We start from the raw sequence: 15,099 nt of genomic DNA, 5'->3' as shown, positions 1-15,099 counted from the left end.
CAAGCCATCTTCGTAGATGTCAATCTCCACCTCTCCAATGGCTCCATAAATACATCTGTTCATATCAAGTGCACCAATCATCAACAATAACTCCATTTCGATAACTGTCGCCTGTTTCATGTCAAAAAGTCTTTTTCTTACAGCCTTGCTACCTATGGGTGCTGCATTTGAAGCGAAAAGCTGGAATTGTCAAAATGTGCTGATAACATTTGGGATGTTTTGAAAATCCACCTTATATGAACACTAACTTTTTATTCACCCCAACATGTTTCGGCACCTATGTGTTATCTTCTGTGCATCGAATTTTATTTCTATGAAGTATAATATAAAGTTTATAATAATTCATCTATTGTAGGCCTAAAAAATTTAACATGTGCATTTTATCAACATTATGAGAAGGATAGTTGCTACTCACCATATAGCACAAATGCTGAGTCACAGACAGGCACGACAAAAAAGACCATCAAACAAAAGTTTGGCAGTCTTTTTGTTGTGCTGGTCTGTGACTCAGCTGTTCGCTATATAGTGAGTAGCAATGATCCTTTTCATAGTATTGTTATTATTCCAGCCTGGATTTTCTATTGTCTGAACTTGTGCATTTTGTTTGGATTGTTTTGACAGCTCACCTGACAATTACATTGCTAATGCAATTGTGTTATAGAGGGGTTTCTGTACCCTTTCTCTCATTTTTGACAGCATGGCATCTGCAAAGTTGTCGTGAAGCAAGGCATTTCTTCATGACTAATTTGCGGATGTCACGGTGACAAAAATTATAAATCACAAGCATGGACAAATGTCAAGAGGAGCTTCAGACCTTGATAAGATAATTCTCTATACCAATAACCTTACCAGAGCCTTTATTGGCAGCCAAAACTCTATTTCAAACAGACCATAAATAGACCTCCCACTCCATCTCCCCATCACCTTCTCTGACACCATTTGTGGAGCTGCCGAGACATCTATCTTTCTCGCTCCTGCCTTGCACTATTCCTCAAGCCCCTTTGCCTTCTGTGTTCTTTCCTATACTCTCACCACATCTGTCAGCCAAGGTAACTGCTCTCAGTAATCCATATTCTTTAATCAGTGCTCTAACACTAGTGACCACTGTATTCTGTGTGTGTATGCACCACACATCAATTTGCTATGGGTGAGTGGTTGCATTGGTCTTATTTTACATATTGTTCCAGCCAAGAATTTCCGTTATTATTAAAAATGTCTTTTTCTTTTTGTATTAATTTAACGTTTGCATGGCATAATGGATTAGTAGCTTTCTATTTACTTTTGTTTTTATATTTTCTTTATTTATTACTATTTTTTAAATTTGGTATTCATATTCCATACATCCATATAGGCGAGTAATTCGCTTGCAGGTGGAACGTGTCAATATAATTGTAGAAATACAATTAATACCACAGAATAATAACAACATAGTACAGTAATATAAATAATAGCAAGTATCACTTTTCCTTATTTACTAGCTAACATTTATTTAGCATTAAACAATGGAAAATTCAGGATGGAATGTAACTATTATGAAAAGGAAAGTTGCTACACACCACAAAAAGACTGCCACACAAGTAAAGCTTTCAGCCATTAAGGCCTTTGTCAACCCCCCCCCCCCCCCCCCCCCCCCCCACACACACACACACACAGGATCATGCGACTGCAGTCTCAGGCAATTGAAACCATACTGTGAGCAGCAGCACCAGTTTATGATGGGAGTGGCGACTGGGTGGGGATAAAGAGGGGGCTGGGGGAGGGAGGGGGAGGGATAGTATGGTGCAGGTGGCAGACAGTTAAGTGCTGCTGATTAGACAGAGGGCAGGGATGGGGGTCGGGGAAGTAGCGAAAAAGGAGAAATCTGAGTGCGATGGTGAAATGATGGCTGTGTAGTGCTGGAATGGGAACAGGGAAGGGACTGGATGGGTGAGGACAATGACTAGTGAAGATTGAGGCCAGGAGGGTTACGGGAACATGGGATGTATTGCAGGGAAAGTTTCCACCTGTGGAACTCGGAAAACCTGATGTTGGTGGGAAGGATCCATATGGCACAGGTTGAAGCAGTCATTGAAACGAAGGATGTAATGCTTGGCAGCATGCTCAGCAACAGGGTGTTCCACTAGTTTCTTGGCTACAGATTATCTGTGGCCATTCATGCAGACAGACAGCTTGTTGGTTGTCATGCCCATATATAATGTAGCACAGAGGTTGCAACTTAGTTTGTAGATCACATGACTGGTTTCATAAGTAGCCCCGCCTATGATGGGATAGGTGATTTTCGTGATCAGACTGGAGCAGGTGGTGCTGGGAGGATGTATGGGAGAGGTCTTGCATCTAGGTCTATTACAGGGGTATGAGCCATGAGGTATGGGCTTGGGAGCAGGGGTTGTGGACAGAGGTTACCTCACAGCTCATACCCCTGCAATAGACTTAGATGCAAGACCTGTCCCATACATCCTCCCACCACCACCTACTCCAATCCAGTCACAAACATCACCTACCCCATCATAGGCAGGGCTACTTGTGGAACCAGTCATGTGATCTACGAGCTGAGCTGCAACCAGCATGCTGCATTCTAGGTGGGCAGAAAACCAAAAGCTGTCTGTCCGCATGAATGGTCACCAATAAACCACGGCCAAGAAATATATGGACCACCACGATGCTGAACACGCTGCAAAATATAATATCCTTCACAGCTTGTGCCTTATGGATCCTTCCCACCAACATCAGCTTTTCAGAACTGTGCAGGTGGGAACTTCCCTGCAATACATCCTACATTCCCATAACCCTCTTGGCCTCAACCTTTCTTAGTCACTGTCCTCATCCATCCAGCCCCCTCCCTGTTCCCATTCCAGCACTATACACCCGTCATTCCACCATCACACTCGTTCTTTCTCCTTTCTACTATCCCTCACCTCCCCCCCCCCCCCCTCCCCCCGCCTTCTGTCTAACCTGCAGGAGCACTTCACTGTCCGCCACCCCCACCATACTATCCCTCCCCCTCCACACACCAGCCTCCTCCTTACCCCACCCAGTTGTCACTCCCATCATGCACTGGTGCTACTGCTTGCAGTATGGTTTCAATTGCCTGAGACTGCAGTCATATGTGTGAGTTGCGTTTACGTGCACATGTGTGTGATGGACAAAAGTTTTATTTTGAGACAGTCTTTTTGTTGCGCCTATCTGCGACTCAGCATCAACCGTTATATGGTGAGTAGTCACTCTCCTTTTCATAATACTGTTACATTGATCTAGTATTTTAATTCACTGTCTAACATTAAAATAGTATTGTATCTTTCATCTAATAACTCAATAACAAGATATATCTTTTTATTCAAGAAGTGCGTAAAAGTGTATATGGGAACTTTTAATTATTTCTGGAAAAGAATTCATCTAAGGAGTACAGTGGACAGTCAAGTAGGTATTTCTTTAACATACATCTGAATAGCATTTCATTTTCTCTCATAATTTAATATAATTAGGAAGTGCATTAAAAGTCATAATAGCAGCATACTTTACTCCCTTCTGTACAAGTGCAGTTTATTAGTTTAAAATAGAGATCATCTTTCACTCTAGTGTTATAGTTGTGCTATGAACAATTTTTTTCATAATGAGCATAGCTTTTAATGACACAATTCATCAGAGAGTGTATGTACTGACTTATTGTTGTCAGTATTCCTAACTGAGTGACTAGTTTTTTATATGAGGTTCATGGAGAAACCCCACACGTAATTCTGACTGCTCTCTTCTGAGCTGTTAGGACTTTTTTTGGGGGGGACTGGTCAATTACCCCAGAAGATTATGCCACAACTCATTAATGAGTGAAAGTACCCAAAGTAAGCCAATTTCTGAATGGTGATGTCCCCAAAATAAGTGATGATTCTTAAAGCAAAAGTTGCTGATGTCACCCTTTTTAGAGTCAGGAGGGACACATGATGATTCCAGTTGAGCCTTCTGTCAGTATGAAACCCTAAGAATTTAGTGGAGCGTACCCATTCGTGTGCCTGTTTGTCATGTGCAATGACTATGTTCTCTGGATTTTTGTTTTTAGTGTGGAACTGAATAAAATTAATTTTTTAATATTAACTGAAAGAGAAACCAAGCTGCAGCTTCTCGGAGCATGTCATTAACATCAGGCTCTAGATCAGTATCTGACATACTGTCTAACACAATGCTTGTCTACCACAATTACATTCATTAATTCATAATACACTAGATAGAAAAATATTTCTCCTGGATCTGTACTTTTTTGGTTTCTGCATTTTTCCATTTATATCTACAATTTTTATTTGGAACTAATTATTATTTTATTAGTAATGTTTTATGCAATGCCTCTGGAAGAAACACAGTGACACAAGTAGTAACCAACAAATTTTTGTTCAAATTCTATCACTAGGAAAATAATCTCTCATTACTAATAACTAAGAATAAGTCTGAAAAATATCAGGCATACCATCAAAAGTACGGGTGCTGCTACCCACCAGCAAAATCTTATATAAAGTGAAGGAAACCTGCCAGTCATATCATTTACATTTCTTGCAAGTCTGTGGGCACCATACAACCAAGAAATTCCAATCACTTCAAAGAATGCCAAGAACATTATTGATATTGAAGCAGCATATTGATCTACTAACTGGAAGAAGTAGATACCACCCTGGAAAAATAATTTGTTTATAATATCACATCACTAATTAGTAGTACATAATAACAACAAAAATTACACCACCATTGCACATGAGTAGGGAGGGGGGGGGGGGTGTTTGAAAGAATGTGCATAATGACATCTCAAATAGAGTGAACTAATTTAGAAGGTCACATGAAACACAATCATATCTAAAATTTGGGAAAAAAACCAGATAGCATGATAGTCGTTTCTCTGAAATATATTAAATAAAACTGCCTGCTGACAGAAGGGAACTTCCAACATCTTAATATGAATTATTGTCAGCAAGATGTGTTTTTGAAAAAAAAGGCAACTGTTTTATGATAAATGCATTCCACTACACACATTTCCAATAGTTTACTCGAGTTACTTAGCCTTTTGACAAGGTCAGATATGATGGAACAATTAGTATGAAAAGCACGAGTTGTATTTCCTATGCAGTAAAGAAACTATAGAATATAGCATACTCTTAATAAAACTAGCCTATGATTTACGAAAAGAAGGAAACACTTTCAAGAAGTTCCACCAAGTCATTAATCACAATGAAAAAAAACATTCACTCAAGAAAATCAGGGCTGGAATACAATGTGTACAAGATGACAAACCACTTCACACCAAACAGAAGAGGTACTGAGCAAACAGGCACATCTTTAAGTATTCCCTCCCACCCCCTCTTCTCACCCTTCCTGCTTTTCCAGACACCACAAATAAAATTTCTATGAGTAAAATCGAAAAGGTTTGGAGTCCGATCCTCTGTGAGAACTCACTTAATGTGTACGTATTTCCTGATGTTCCTTCAGTTCCATTTGTATGTAAAGTGTGAAATTCCTTTGAACTGGGTGTAGTAATTGTAATAAACACAATCTTCCCTTCATGTTCTTATGCTGCTTTCACCTATTTTGCAAGGAGTGTCACTTTCTTAGAACTGCCATTGTAGTTCTGTAATATTCACACTACATTCCAAGTACGCATATTTTTTGTTATGCAACATTTCTGTGATAAGAAGGCAAGGTGAAAAGCTATTTGAGTGCTAGTAAACACAATTTACACCTAAAACAAAAAATAACTGATTGTGTACTTATTTTCCTCTCATATGTTCATGGATTTTGTCTGAATGAAAGTGTAACATAAAAGTGGAAAGTACTTTAAACTGTTAACATTCATCATTACTGAGCAGAAAGAGTACTTACTTGCTTATATGGAACTTTTAAATGCTATAAAACTGATAAAATAAAAACAAAGTTTAACAGCTTTACAACAGAATCATGAGAGACAATCCCATGTACTAGTAACAAAAACATCCAACATGTGGATATTTAGTTCCAACATGTGGATATTTCAGTTTGGGTTTCATAAAATGTTTAAAACCAAGTTAAAAGACAAAATATGAAATGTGGAGGAACTCTGAAGAACATTCAAGAAAAGAAATGTCTGGAAATTTCTGTAACAGACATGGGGGTAGGAAATGTGTTGAGGCCTCCATAAAGAGTTAACTTTGCAAAGGCAATGGTTCTAAAGGCAGACAAAACTAGAATGTATGAAACAGAAGGTGCCAAAGGCTGAGTATGGTATTGAAGTAGATACAAAAATGTTAATGCCAGATAAGAAGAGAATGAGAATGATATACAACTAGTTAAATATACTTTTAAAAAAAAGGAATGGGAAAATATTGTATGTTTATTTTTAATATGTTCTGAATGAAACTGAACTCATTCAGTGAAGAAATGGCTGGCTGGAGTATTGGGATCTTGCTACCAACTGACCATGAGTGAGCACCTGTCACCTACAGAAATGACTGAAAATACTATTTTGGTTGCTCGGCACTAAACTGACATAACTGCATTATTATGTTCAAAGAACATTTGCTCCCATTTTCTGGGCTACTAGTAATCATTTAATGAAAGTGAATATTTTGTGGTATTAATATTTTACCTGTGTAACATGTGGAAGACCAAAAAGGAATGATATAGCACACACTATCAGTACCAGCATCTCATGACACATAAGTCTTTTCCTGACCCAATTTGGGAAACCATCTTGTATGGATGTAACAACAACTTCGACTATAGCAAACTGAAACATAAAATGATCACAGTGCACAACCTGTTATAATTTTTGATAAATCAACTTTTTTCATAAATAAGTCAACTATTTTAATGTCAGTACTGTAAATGTCAGTAAAATGTGAAGAAGATCTCATTTTGAATAATTTATTTATAAATATCTTACTAACATTATATGTAACTGGTTTCATTACTATTATAGCTCATACCTGGCTATTCAAGCTGAGACACAGCAACATGAAGAAAAAGAGAACAGCCCACAGCTGAGATGCTGGCATTTTAGCCATTGCCTGTGGATATACAATGAACACAAGACCTGGGCCTGTAAAAATGTTCATCAAACAGTTATGAGCAAGAAGTCACAGCACAATAAACATAGTTTATTTTGACTTGTAAATAATATATTTCAGCTATCTGTCGTCCTTTGGATTTTTTATTGGCAGATCTGGATTTCAGCTAGAAACTAGCCATTCTCTATAAACTATCATTTTTGATCAATGCGTGTAATACCTGTTGGTTGGGCTTCATCCACAGTTCAATGAACTGTGGATGCATTACACGTGATATAACAGTCGCTGCGTGCAACAGCCTCTGAATGAAGGGTAACCTGATACAGTTCATTTTTATTGTGTTTTTGTTTGTTAAAATCTCTTCCAAGGCTTTGTCATTTCTGTAGTCTCGCATTAACAATTTTAATACACTTCCATTAATAACAACTTCTATTTAAAACTGATTCAAACAATTTTATCACACAGAAAAAAAAAATTCCTAAAATTTAATAGCTCAATGGGTAAGTGGTCAGCATGTCTGTCATGTGGAGGACCTGGACTCAATTCCTGGTACTGAAAAGAATTTTTCCTTGATGGGAGGACTGAAGTGGGATGGATTCACCTTCATGATGCCAAGTGACAAGCTACTGAAACTAAAAGCAGTGACTCCAGTGTGGTGATGTCATGTCCCCTCCATACCACACCCCAGTGACCCCACTGGCAGAGTATAAAATGGCAGTTCTTCAGTAATGAATGATCTGTCCAGATCAGTACATGGAGCAGGTAACTTTTGCCAGTTGCTTACATTAAAATTAGGGTCTTGGCAACAATTATACAATGATTTCATTCAGTGTTACAGAGAAAAAATAACACACAGTGCTATAAAGAAATACTACACTAACCAAGATGTGCATTATGTTATAAAGCTCCTGTAATCATGATGAATAGCATCAAACCTCACGTGGCAATATGAGCCCATTTGCTTTAAAAAGCAGGGATGTAATTGGCGTATTTGTTTAAGATACATTACACAACTTCTCGTATCTTTTGTAAGCTGGATGCCATACTTCTGGTTATTAGAAGAGATGTTTTTAAAATGTATTTCACTATAGACAGAAGCATTTGTTACAGGGTGTTATTTAGGTATTGTCAATATCCTCAAAACATCAGTTTTGAATAACGATCTAACTTGTCTTCCTGTCAAATACAATGCTCAAACTGGTGCATATTGTTACTGAGATGATTAGTCTCATAATGCTTTTACTGAATCGTATTAGAGGAAGTAAACTGAAAACCAATTAGAAGTTTCATTCCACTACTGCTCTATCTCTGTGATAAAAATCAATACTTTAAAAGCCACCATAAACCTTAAAAGATATTCATAACACTGAATCAAAGTATCAATTTATTCCCTAGAATGTTACCTGTAGATGTTTCAGTATAAATGCATGGGTACTGACCAGCCAGTTGATAACAACCTTAGTTCCTAATGAGTACACTCATTTACACAATTATCTATAGAGCAAATTGCAGAAATGATATTCCTTGCCATGCTGTACACCCAGCCTGCAAATATTTAAGATAACATGTGGCCATATGATGTCCAATTGTACATTAGACAAAAAAACTTAGCTGACCATCTACAACTTTCCTGAGCAAAATAATGATGATGACGAGGATAATAATAAAAACAGTATTTTGTTTTTTAGTACCCAAAACTCACTGCAATTCAAGTTGACCAATGTTGGCTCTCTGCACTTTCCCATGTATGTCTTTAATTGAAAACTGTTAACTCATTTTTTGATTCTGAAGCTATAGTTTGAGAGCAGATGGGTTCAGGAAAATTTTGACTACATACTACAGGATGAATTCTACAGAGAGTTTATTTACTCGTAACTCAGTTTACTTCCACAAGTTACACACCGAGATTTATATAAGGTTTTACTGTAGTCTCTGTAAGTAAGAAGTATAACTTACCATCTGAAATGACAGCTTCTACTGGCTTATCCAACTCTACAGAAATATTCCCAATAGTTGCAAAAGCAAAGAGACCAACGAGAATGCTTGTAACGGCATTTATTGTTGATACAGCTAAAGTGTCAATTAGGAATTGATTGTTGTAATGATTATAGCTAGCAAATGATATCATAGATCCAAATGCTACTCCAAGAGAATTGAAATTCTGTGCAAGAGCATGTACCCAAACCTGCAAATAAAAGTGCACAGGATTAATTACAGGTAACGATCTCGGATGAATTCCGCTGCAATTATCATATTACAGGCTACACCAACAGATCAAATGTCAGTAATAGTAATTAGGAAGTGTGATCTGAAGTGTAATTTAAATAGATAATAATAATATAAAATTTCACAAATTTGTCTCCCTCTAAAACTGGCTCCTCATATACCACTTGTAGTTGTTACCAATTCCCAAAAATTATGTTACACAGAGAAAAAAAATTATAAGGGGATACTACTTTCAAGATTTTAAGGGCTGCCATATGATTGGTATATTAAATTGCATAATAGACTTACTGTCTCCTTTCATAACCAGAAAATTCTTTCAGTTTCCTTTAATAAGATCAGATGATGTCACTATATTTTATATGATTATATGAGGAGTAAATATACAGTTTCAGTACTAGCTTACAAACATACAGTGACTGTTTCTTTCTGCAAAACTCCCTTCCTAGCGGTATTACATTTTCCTAGTTTACACAACCAAACTAAACAACCTTGAACAATACTGAAATGATCAGTACTTTCCTCCACTTAGAGGGCCAAATTGCATTTTCTCCCTATCACCTATAATTGTAATACATCTCTTTTGAACCAGATGAGTTTAATTTTAACTATTTTTTTAGGGTTACATGTAAGATATCAACACGTATATCCTGCTGTTATAAAGTGAAGATTATTTGTGAATAAATAACAACAAGTGAAGATTTCAGTCGTAAGCTACTTCTAACATCTGGTACATCAAATACATTTTTAAAATATGGTTCATCATAATTAGTGTAATTTGCAGCCCTATAAAGTTTCTCTGTAGCTGAGAGATAAAGTTACTGCCAAATTAAATGTTCAGGTTTTGATCATCAGCAACTTTTAAAATTTTTTCTGCTTTTATTCCTTATTTTTCTGTTGGCATTGCTTTGTGCACATGAGAAATACACCGCTAGGTTGTGGTTCAGTTTGGATGTTGCACTGTAGGTCCCACTGTAACAGGGTAAGTAAATCAATTCACAGGTCAGAGAAAGGCCACAGCGTATCTCCAACTGCTCCATGCTTAGTGAACCATTCTTAAGCTTAAGATCAGATTCACTGGTGCTTTACTTCTGCTACATGTGTGAAGATGATCAGAAACTGGATTCTACATTAATTTGCACTGAGTCTGCCTTGGAACATAAAGACTTAAGACTTTTGTGAGTTGCTCTTTCTGTAGCATAACAATAAACCATGTGTTTTTGGGAGATAGAAATACATTGTGCGACTGCAATCCACAGAAGTTGAGACAGACATGCAACAGTCAGCTAATGGTTTATCTCATACCTATTATTTTCTTCTGAATATTATTGAAGAAGAGGACTGATTATAGTCTCTCTCTCTCTCTCTCTCTCTCTCTCTCTCTCTCTCTCTCTCTCTCTCTCCCCCCCTCCCCCCCCCCCCTTATATTACCATCAGCAGACAATGAGATGGGTGTAAATGAGTTGGCATGTATATTGTATAGAACAATTGTCATGAAGGGCACACGCAAAGCGAAACATCCACAAAGCCACTGGCTCAGATGTTTTCCTTTCAGTGGTGTTAAGCTTGACCTGGCAGTTCTTATGTGGATCTCAAATAGCTCAAACTTGGTCTTCACCTTATGCTGTGCTCTGTTACTGCATGGTAGGGTCAGTAAGTTGCACTGGTCACTTTTGTGTTTATCCCTGTGCCAGTCTCTATACAGTGTTCAGACTCTCAAACTTCGTTCCTTCTTCTGGGGTTCAGCTCTCAGGCTTTGTTATCGAGGCACCATCAGCTCATATAATTACATTCGTGCTGGCAGTGATAGCTCGTAGCATTGTCACGCCTTGTGTGAATACAAACGTGGTATACAAAAGTGGTGGTATAGGACATTCTTATGCATGCAACACTACTCTTTTTTCTTTGTAGTGTTACATTGTAGTCACTGTGTACCTGGAACTTTTGCAATGCTGGCAGGAGCAGCTGCACCTCCAGCAGCAGCAACAAAAGCTGAAGTAGGAGCAGATGCAGGAAATGCTCACACAGAATAACACTGTACTCAAGCCACACTGATAACACCAGGCACCGGCAGAGTTTCTCCCCAGCCTCCTCAACACTGTTCACCAGCTATGATGAATCTGCAAAAAGTGGAAAAATTATCTGCACCAATTCTTGCTGCTCTGCCAGTTAAATCATATTGTCAATCCACTGATAAGGCTGCCCTGTTATCATCCAGCAGTGTGGTATTTTATGAGATTATGAGCACAACAAGAGCTCCGGGCTTGTATCACTGACCCGCAATGTTTCTCATGCAAGTGTCAGTTTGAATGTCTTTAATGTGCTACCTCGTATGCAAACACTTTAATTAGAGAAGAGAGATTAGTGTTTCACATCTCGTGAACAATGAGGTCATTAGAGACGGAACAGAAGCTCGAATTAAGGAAGGATGGAGAAGGAAAGTGACCATGCCCTTTCAAAGCAACCCTCCTGGCATTTGCCTTAGGCAATTTAGAGAAATCACAAAAAATGGAAATCAGGATGGCTCGAGGAAATCTTGAACTATCCTCTTCCTGAATGCGAATCCAGTGTGTCAGCTCCTGTACTACCTTACTTGGTAAGTTGTATCTTATAGTAAAAAGTGCACTCCTTTGAGGTGACAATTCTCCACCTCAGTGCATTATAAGAATTTGGAATAGTGACTTGTACTATTGGTGGTATATTCACTGTTGGCACAAAAGATTTTTGGGTTAGATGTCTTTTTCTCCCCCCCCCCCCCCCCCCCCCTCCTGTGTGGAGTTGCTAGTCTCCCATTGGGCACCTCCCCGGTGGCAGATAGGGGAACGCTCACCAGGTATGGTGGATACTGGGGAAATAAAATACCCAGGGTGGACCAAAACTAGCAAGCCTCCGCCCCTCTAATAAGCGAAGGGGGTTGGCAGCAGGAAGGGCATCTGGCTGTAAAAAACATTGCCAAAACAAGAGGAATGATGGATGCTTCTCAAGATAAATGTTGCGGAGTAATAGCCTCCCATTCGGATCTCCGGGGGAGACGTTTTGTGAAGGATTCAAAGGTGTTCAAAATCAGAGTGGGAATTCTAAATGTGGGAACAATGATGGCAAAGGGAAGAGAGATAGTAGACATGATGCAGAGGAGGAAGATAAAGGCTTTGCGTGTGAAAGAGACAAGGTGGAAGGGCAATAAGGCAAAGATCTTAGCTGAAAGCTATAAGCTACTTTATAGTAGTGCAAGCCTAGAATCAAGAAATGGAGTTGGAGTTATTTTGCACAGAGAGCTTCAAGAAGAGGTATGTGAAGTAAGCAGAGTAAATGATTGGATCATGTATGTTAAGATGATGTTTGGCGGAGAAATGGTAACAGTGCTAACAGCCTATGCACCCCAAGCGGGATGTTCGGAGGATGAGAAAGAAAACTTTTGGAGTGATTTGGATGGAGTAATGGTCGGAATACCAGAGAATGAAAGAGTGATAGTTGGAGGGGATCTAAATGGTCATGTTGGCGGAAGGAAAGGTAGGGAAGAGAGGTGGCATGGAGGATGGGGGTATGGCGAGAGAAATTAGGAGGTAAAAAAGATAGTGGAGTTTGCAGTGGCTTTTGATCTAGTGATTATGAATACCTACTTCCAAAGAAAACGAGAAAGACTAACAACATACAGGAGTTGTGAAAATAAAAGCCAAATTGATTACATATTATGTAAAAGGAAGAATAGTGGGGAGGTGCAAAATACTAAGGTCATATACGGTGAAGGAATAGCAACACAACGTTAAGTTGATTGTAGTGGATTTTTTGAGACGTGCTTAGCAATGATGGCCTCAATCCTATGGATGACCACATTGAAGCCCCCATCCGACTGCCAGCTAAGTTCATCCCTCAGGCTGTGGACGCTTGTCCTTTTTATGGAGCTATTTAAAGAAATGGCATCAGGTTTGTGTGGTCTGTGGACTGTCAACAGGCTTTTGAATACCTCAAGCAGTGTTCGCACTCTGCTCTATGTTTGGCTTCCTTTATGATGCTGGGTATACCATTAATCCTAGTAGCTGATGCATCCCAGTATGTTATTGGTGTGGACTGCTGTGGTTTTGCTGCAATGGAACTCAGTTGGCACTGAGCAGCCCATCATCCAGGCTTCGAAGACAATTTCTGTGGCACAACATAACTATTTGGAGATGGAAAAGGAGGCACTGGCTATCATTTTTGGTATTAAAAAGTTTCATGTTTTCTTGTATGGAGCAAAGTTCTCACTCATCACTGACCACAGTCCCCTGGTTTCCTTACTCAGCCCTCAGTCTAAGCTACCACATGAGACTGCCCACAGGTGTCTCAGTAATTAGAGTTATGATATTTGTTACTGGACCACTGCCCAGCATGCAAACATTGATGCACTGTCATGGTCCTGATCCATTTTTTTTAGGTTGGTGCTTTGTGCCACAAAACTTCTAAGGTGATAAGTACCCACATCATAAAATAAGAAAAAAAAGTACTAAATAAAAACCTGAGGCAAAAAGGCAAATATCTGATCAAGCAACATTAAAAGAAAAGCAGCAAGGCCAAGGATGTCCCTAGGGAAAATTTCTCAAAACATCATTGACATGCTTTACCATGCTGCTGCAGTGAATAAAAAGTAAAACGAGAACAACCGAAGGTGTGTCATCCACTAAAACATGTGATAAAGCACACGGCAAATGTAGATTAAATGTAAATAGTTAAAAATGGGCACCAGATCAGAAAGTGGTGCACTGTCAAGGGTTGGGAGCAGTAGGCACAGAGTGGGGCAAGATCACCACTTAGTAAATGGCAGTGACTGAGTATCCTATAGTCAGCTGGGCTAAAATGACCTCCTCAGGATGTGATGGCTGAGAGGAAGTCACTGTGCTAATGGAAAAGGTTTAATGTCCCGAGTTTGTTTCACTCCAAAATGATACTACATGCTGACAGACAGCAACACTAACATCATCCAAGGGACCAGAATAACTAGCAGGCCAAGGGAGGAGAGCTACAGCCTTTGCTGCAGCACCAACAGCCTCGTTTCATGGCATGCCAATGTAACCAGGAACCCATAGGAATACCACATTGGCTTCCCCCCGGCAGCGAGTGAGTGAGTGATGTAGGATCCATTGTACTAAAGGGTGGACTGAATATAAAATGTGAAGGACACTGAGGGAATCTGAGTAGATGACACAATTTGGGAGACCATGATACCAGCTCTGCTGGGTGGCCTGATAAAGGGCATAGAGTCAGCAGTAAAAATCAAGCTCTGGTCAAGAAGCCAATATTGAAAAGGATCATCGCCAGGTACAAAGCAACATCTGACACCACGGTTGGTCTTGGAACTGTCAGTGTGGACAAAGAAACAGCCCCTAAGCCATGTGCAAAGTTTGAGAAACTTGTTGCAATACACCAGGCCAGGAGTAGTGTCCTTAGGAAGTGAATGGAGTTTAAAATGAACATATACATCAGCACGTACGTAGGGAGGTGAAAAGCTTGCACCCATTGGAAACATGGCACGGAGTGTAAACCAAAGCTGACAAAGCAAAAAATGAAAGCGAACTTCGAGAGGCAACAGACGAGGTGGGGGACCTAATACTGGCAATCAAGGGAATCATCAAAAACAGCAGCATAAGATGGATGACTGGCCCTAGAAGACTGATGGCTCATGTAGTGACTGAGGACAACATCCCACTGGCGGGATAACATTAAGTCAGCAGCCCGAGCATAAATACTTTCAAGGCGACTAGCACAGAAGGCACCAGTGGCTAAACACATTTCACAATGGTGTACGGTGCTAAGATGACATAAAATACATGGACATGCAAACAAACTTATGATACATCCATCCAGTTTTGGACAGACAAGGAACTGG

General features: G+C 39.3%; 1 protein-coding gene across 3 annotated transcripts in view; it reads right to left on the bottom strand.

Moving 5' to 3' along the window:
• LOC126351133 (sodium- and chloride-dependent GABA transporter ine) overlaps positions 1-15,099 on the bottom strand; it is a 340,642-nt gene that overhangs the window by 17,318 nt on the left and 308,225 nt on the right. For 2 of the 3 annotated variants that reach the window (XM_050002576.1, XM_050002578.1), the window contains 4 exons: positions 8,973-9,201; positions 6,936-7,048; positions 6,596-6,736; positions 4,454-4,654 (listed from right to left, as the gene is read on the bottom strand). In XM_050002576.1, the coding sequence (XP_049858533.1) occupies positions 4,454-4,654; positions 6,596-6,736; positions 6,936-7,048; positions 8,973-9,201 (684 nt within the window). The remainder of the gene's footprint in view (positions 1-4,453; positions 4,655-6,595; positions 6,737-6,935; positions 7,049-8,972; positions 9,202-15,099) is intronic. The other variant, XM_050002579.1, reaches the window with a different exon arrangement.

The sequence above is a fragment of the Schistocerca gregaria genome, chromosome 1 (assembly GCF_023897955.1).
Source record: "Schistocerca gregaria isolate iqSchGreg1 chromosome 1, iqSchGreg1.2, whole genome shotgun sequence".
Taxonomy (NCBI): Eukaryota; Metazoa; Arthropoda; class Insecta; order Orthoptera; family Acrididae; genus Schistocerca; species Schistocerca gregaria.
Note: the sequence above shows the minus strand (reverse complement) of the source record. Positions and strands in the feature narration are given on the sequence as shown.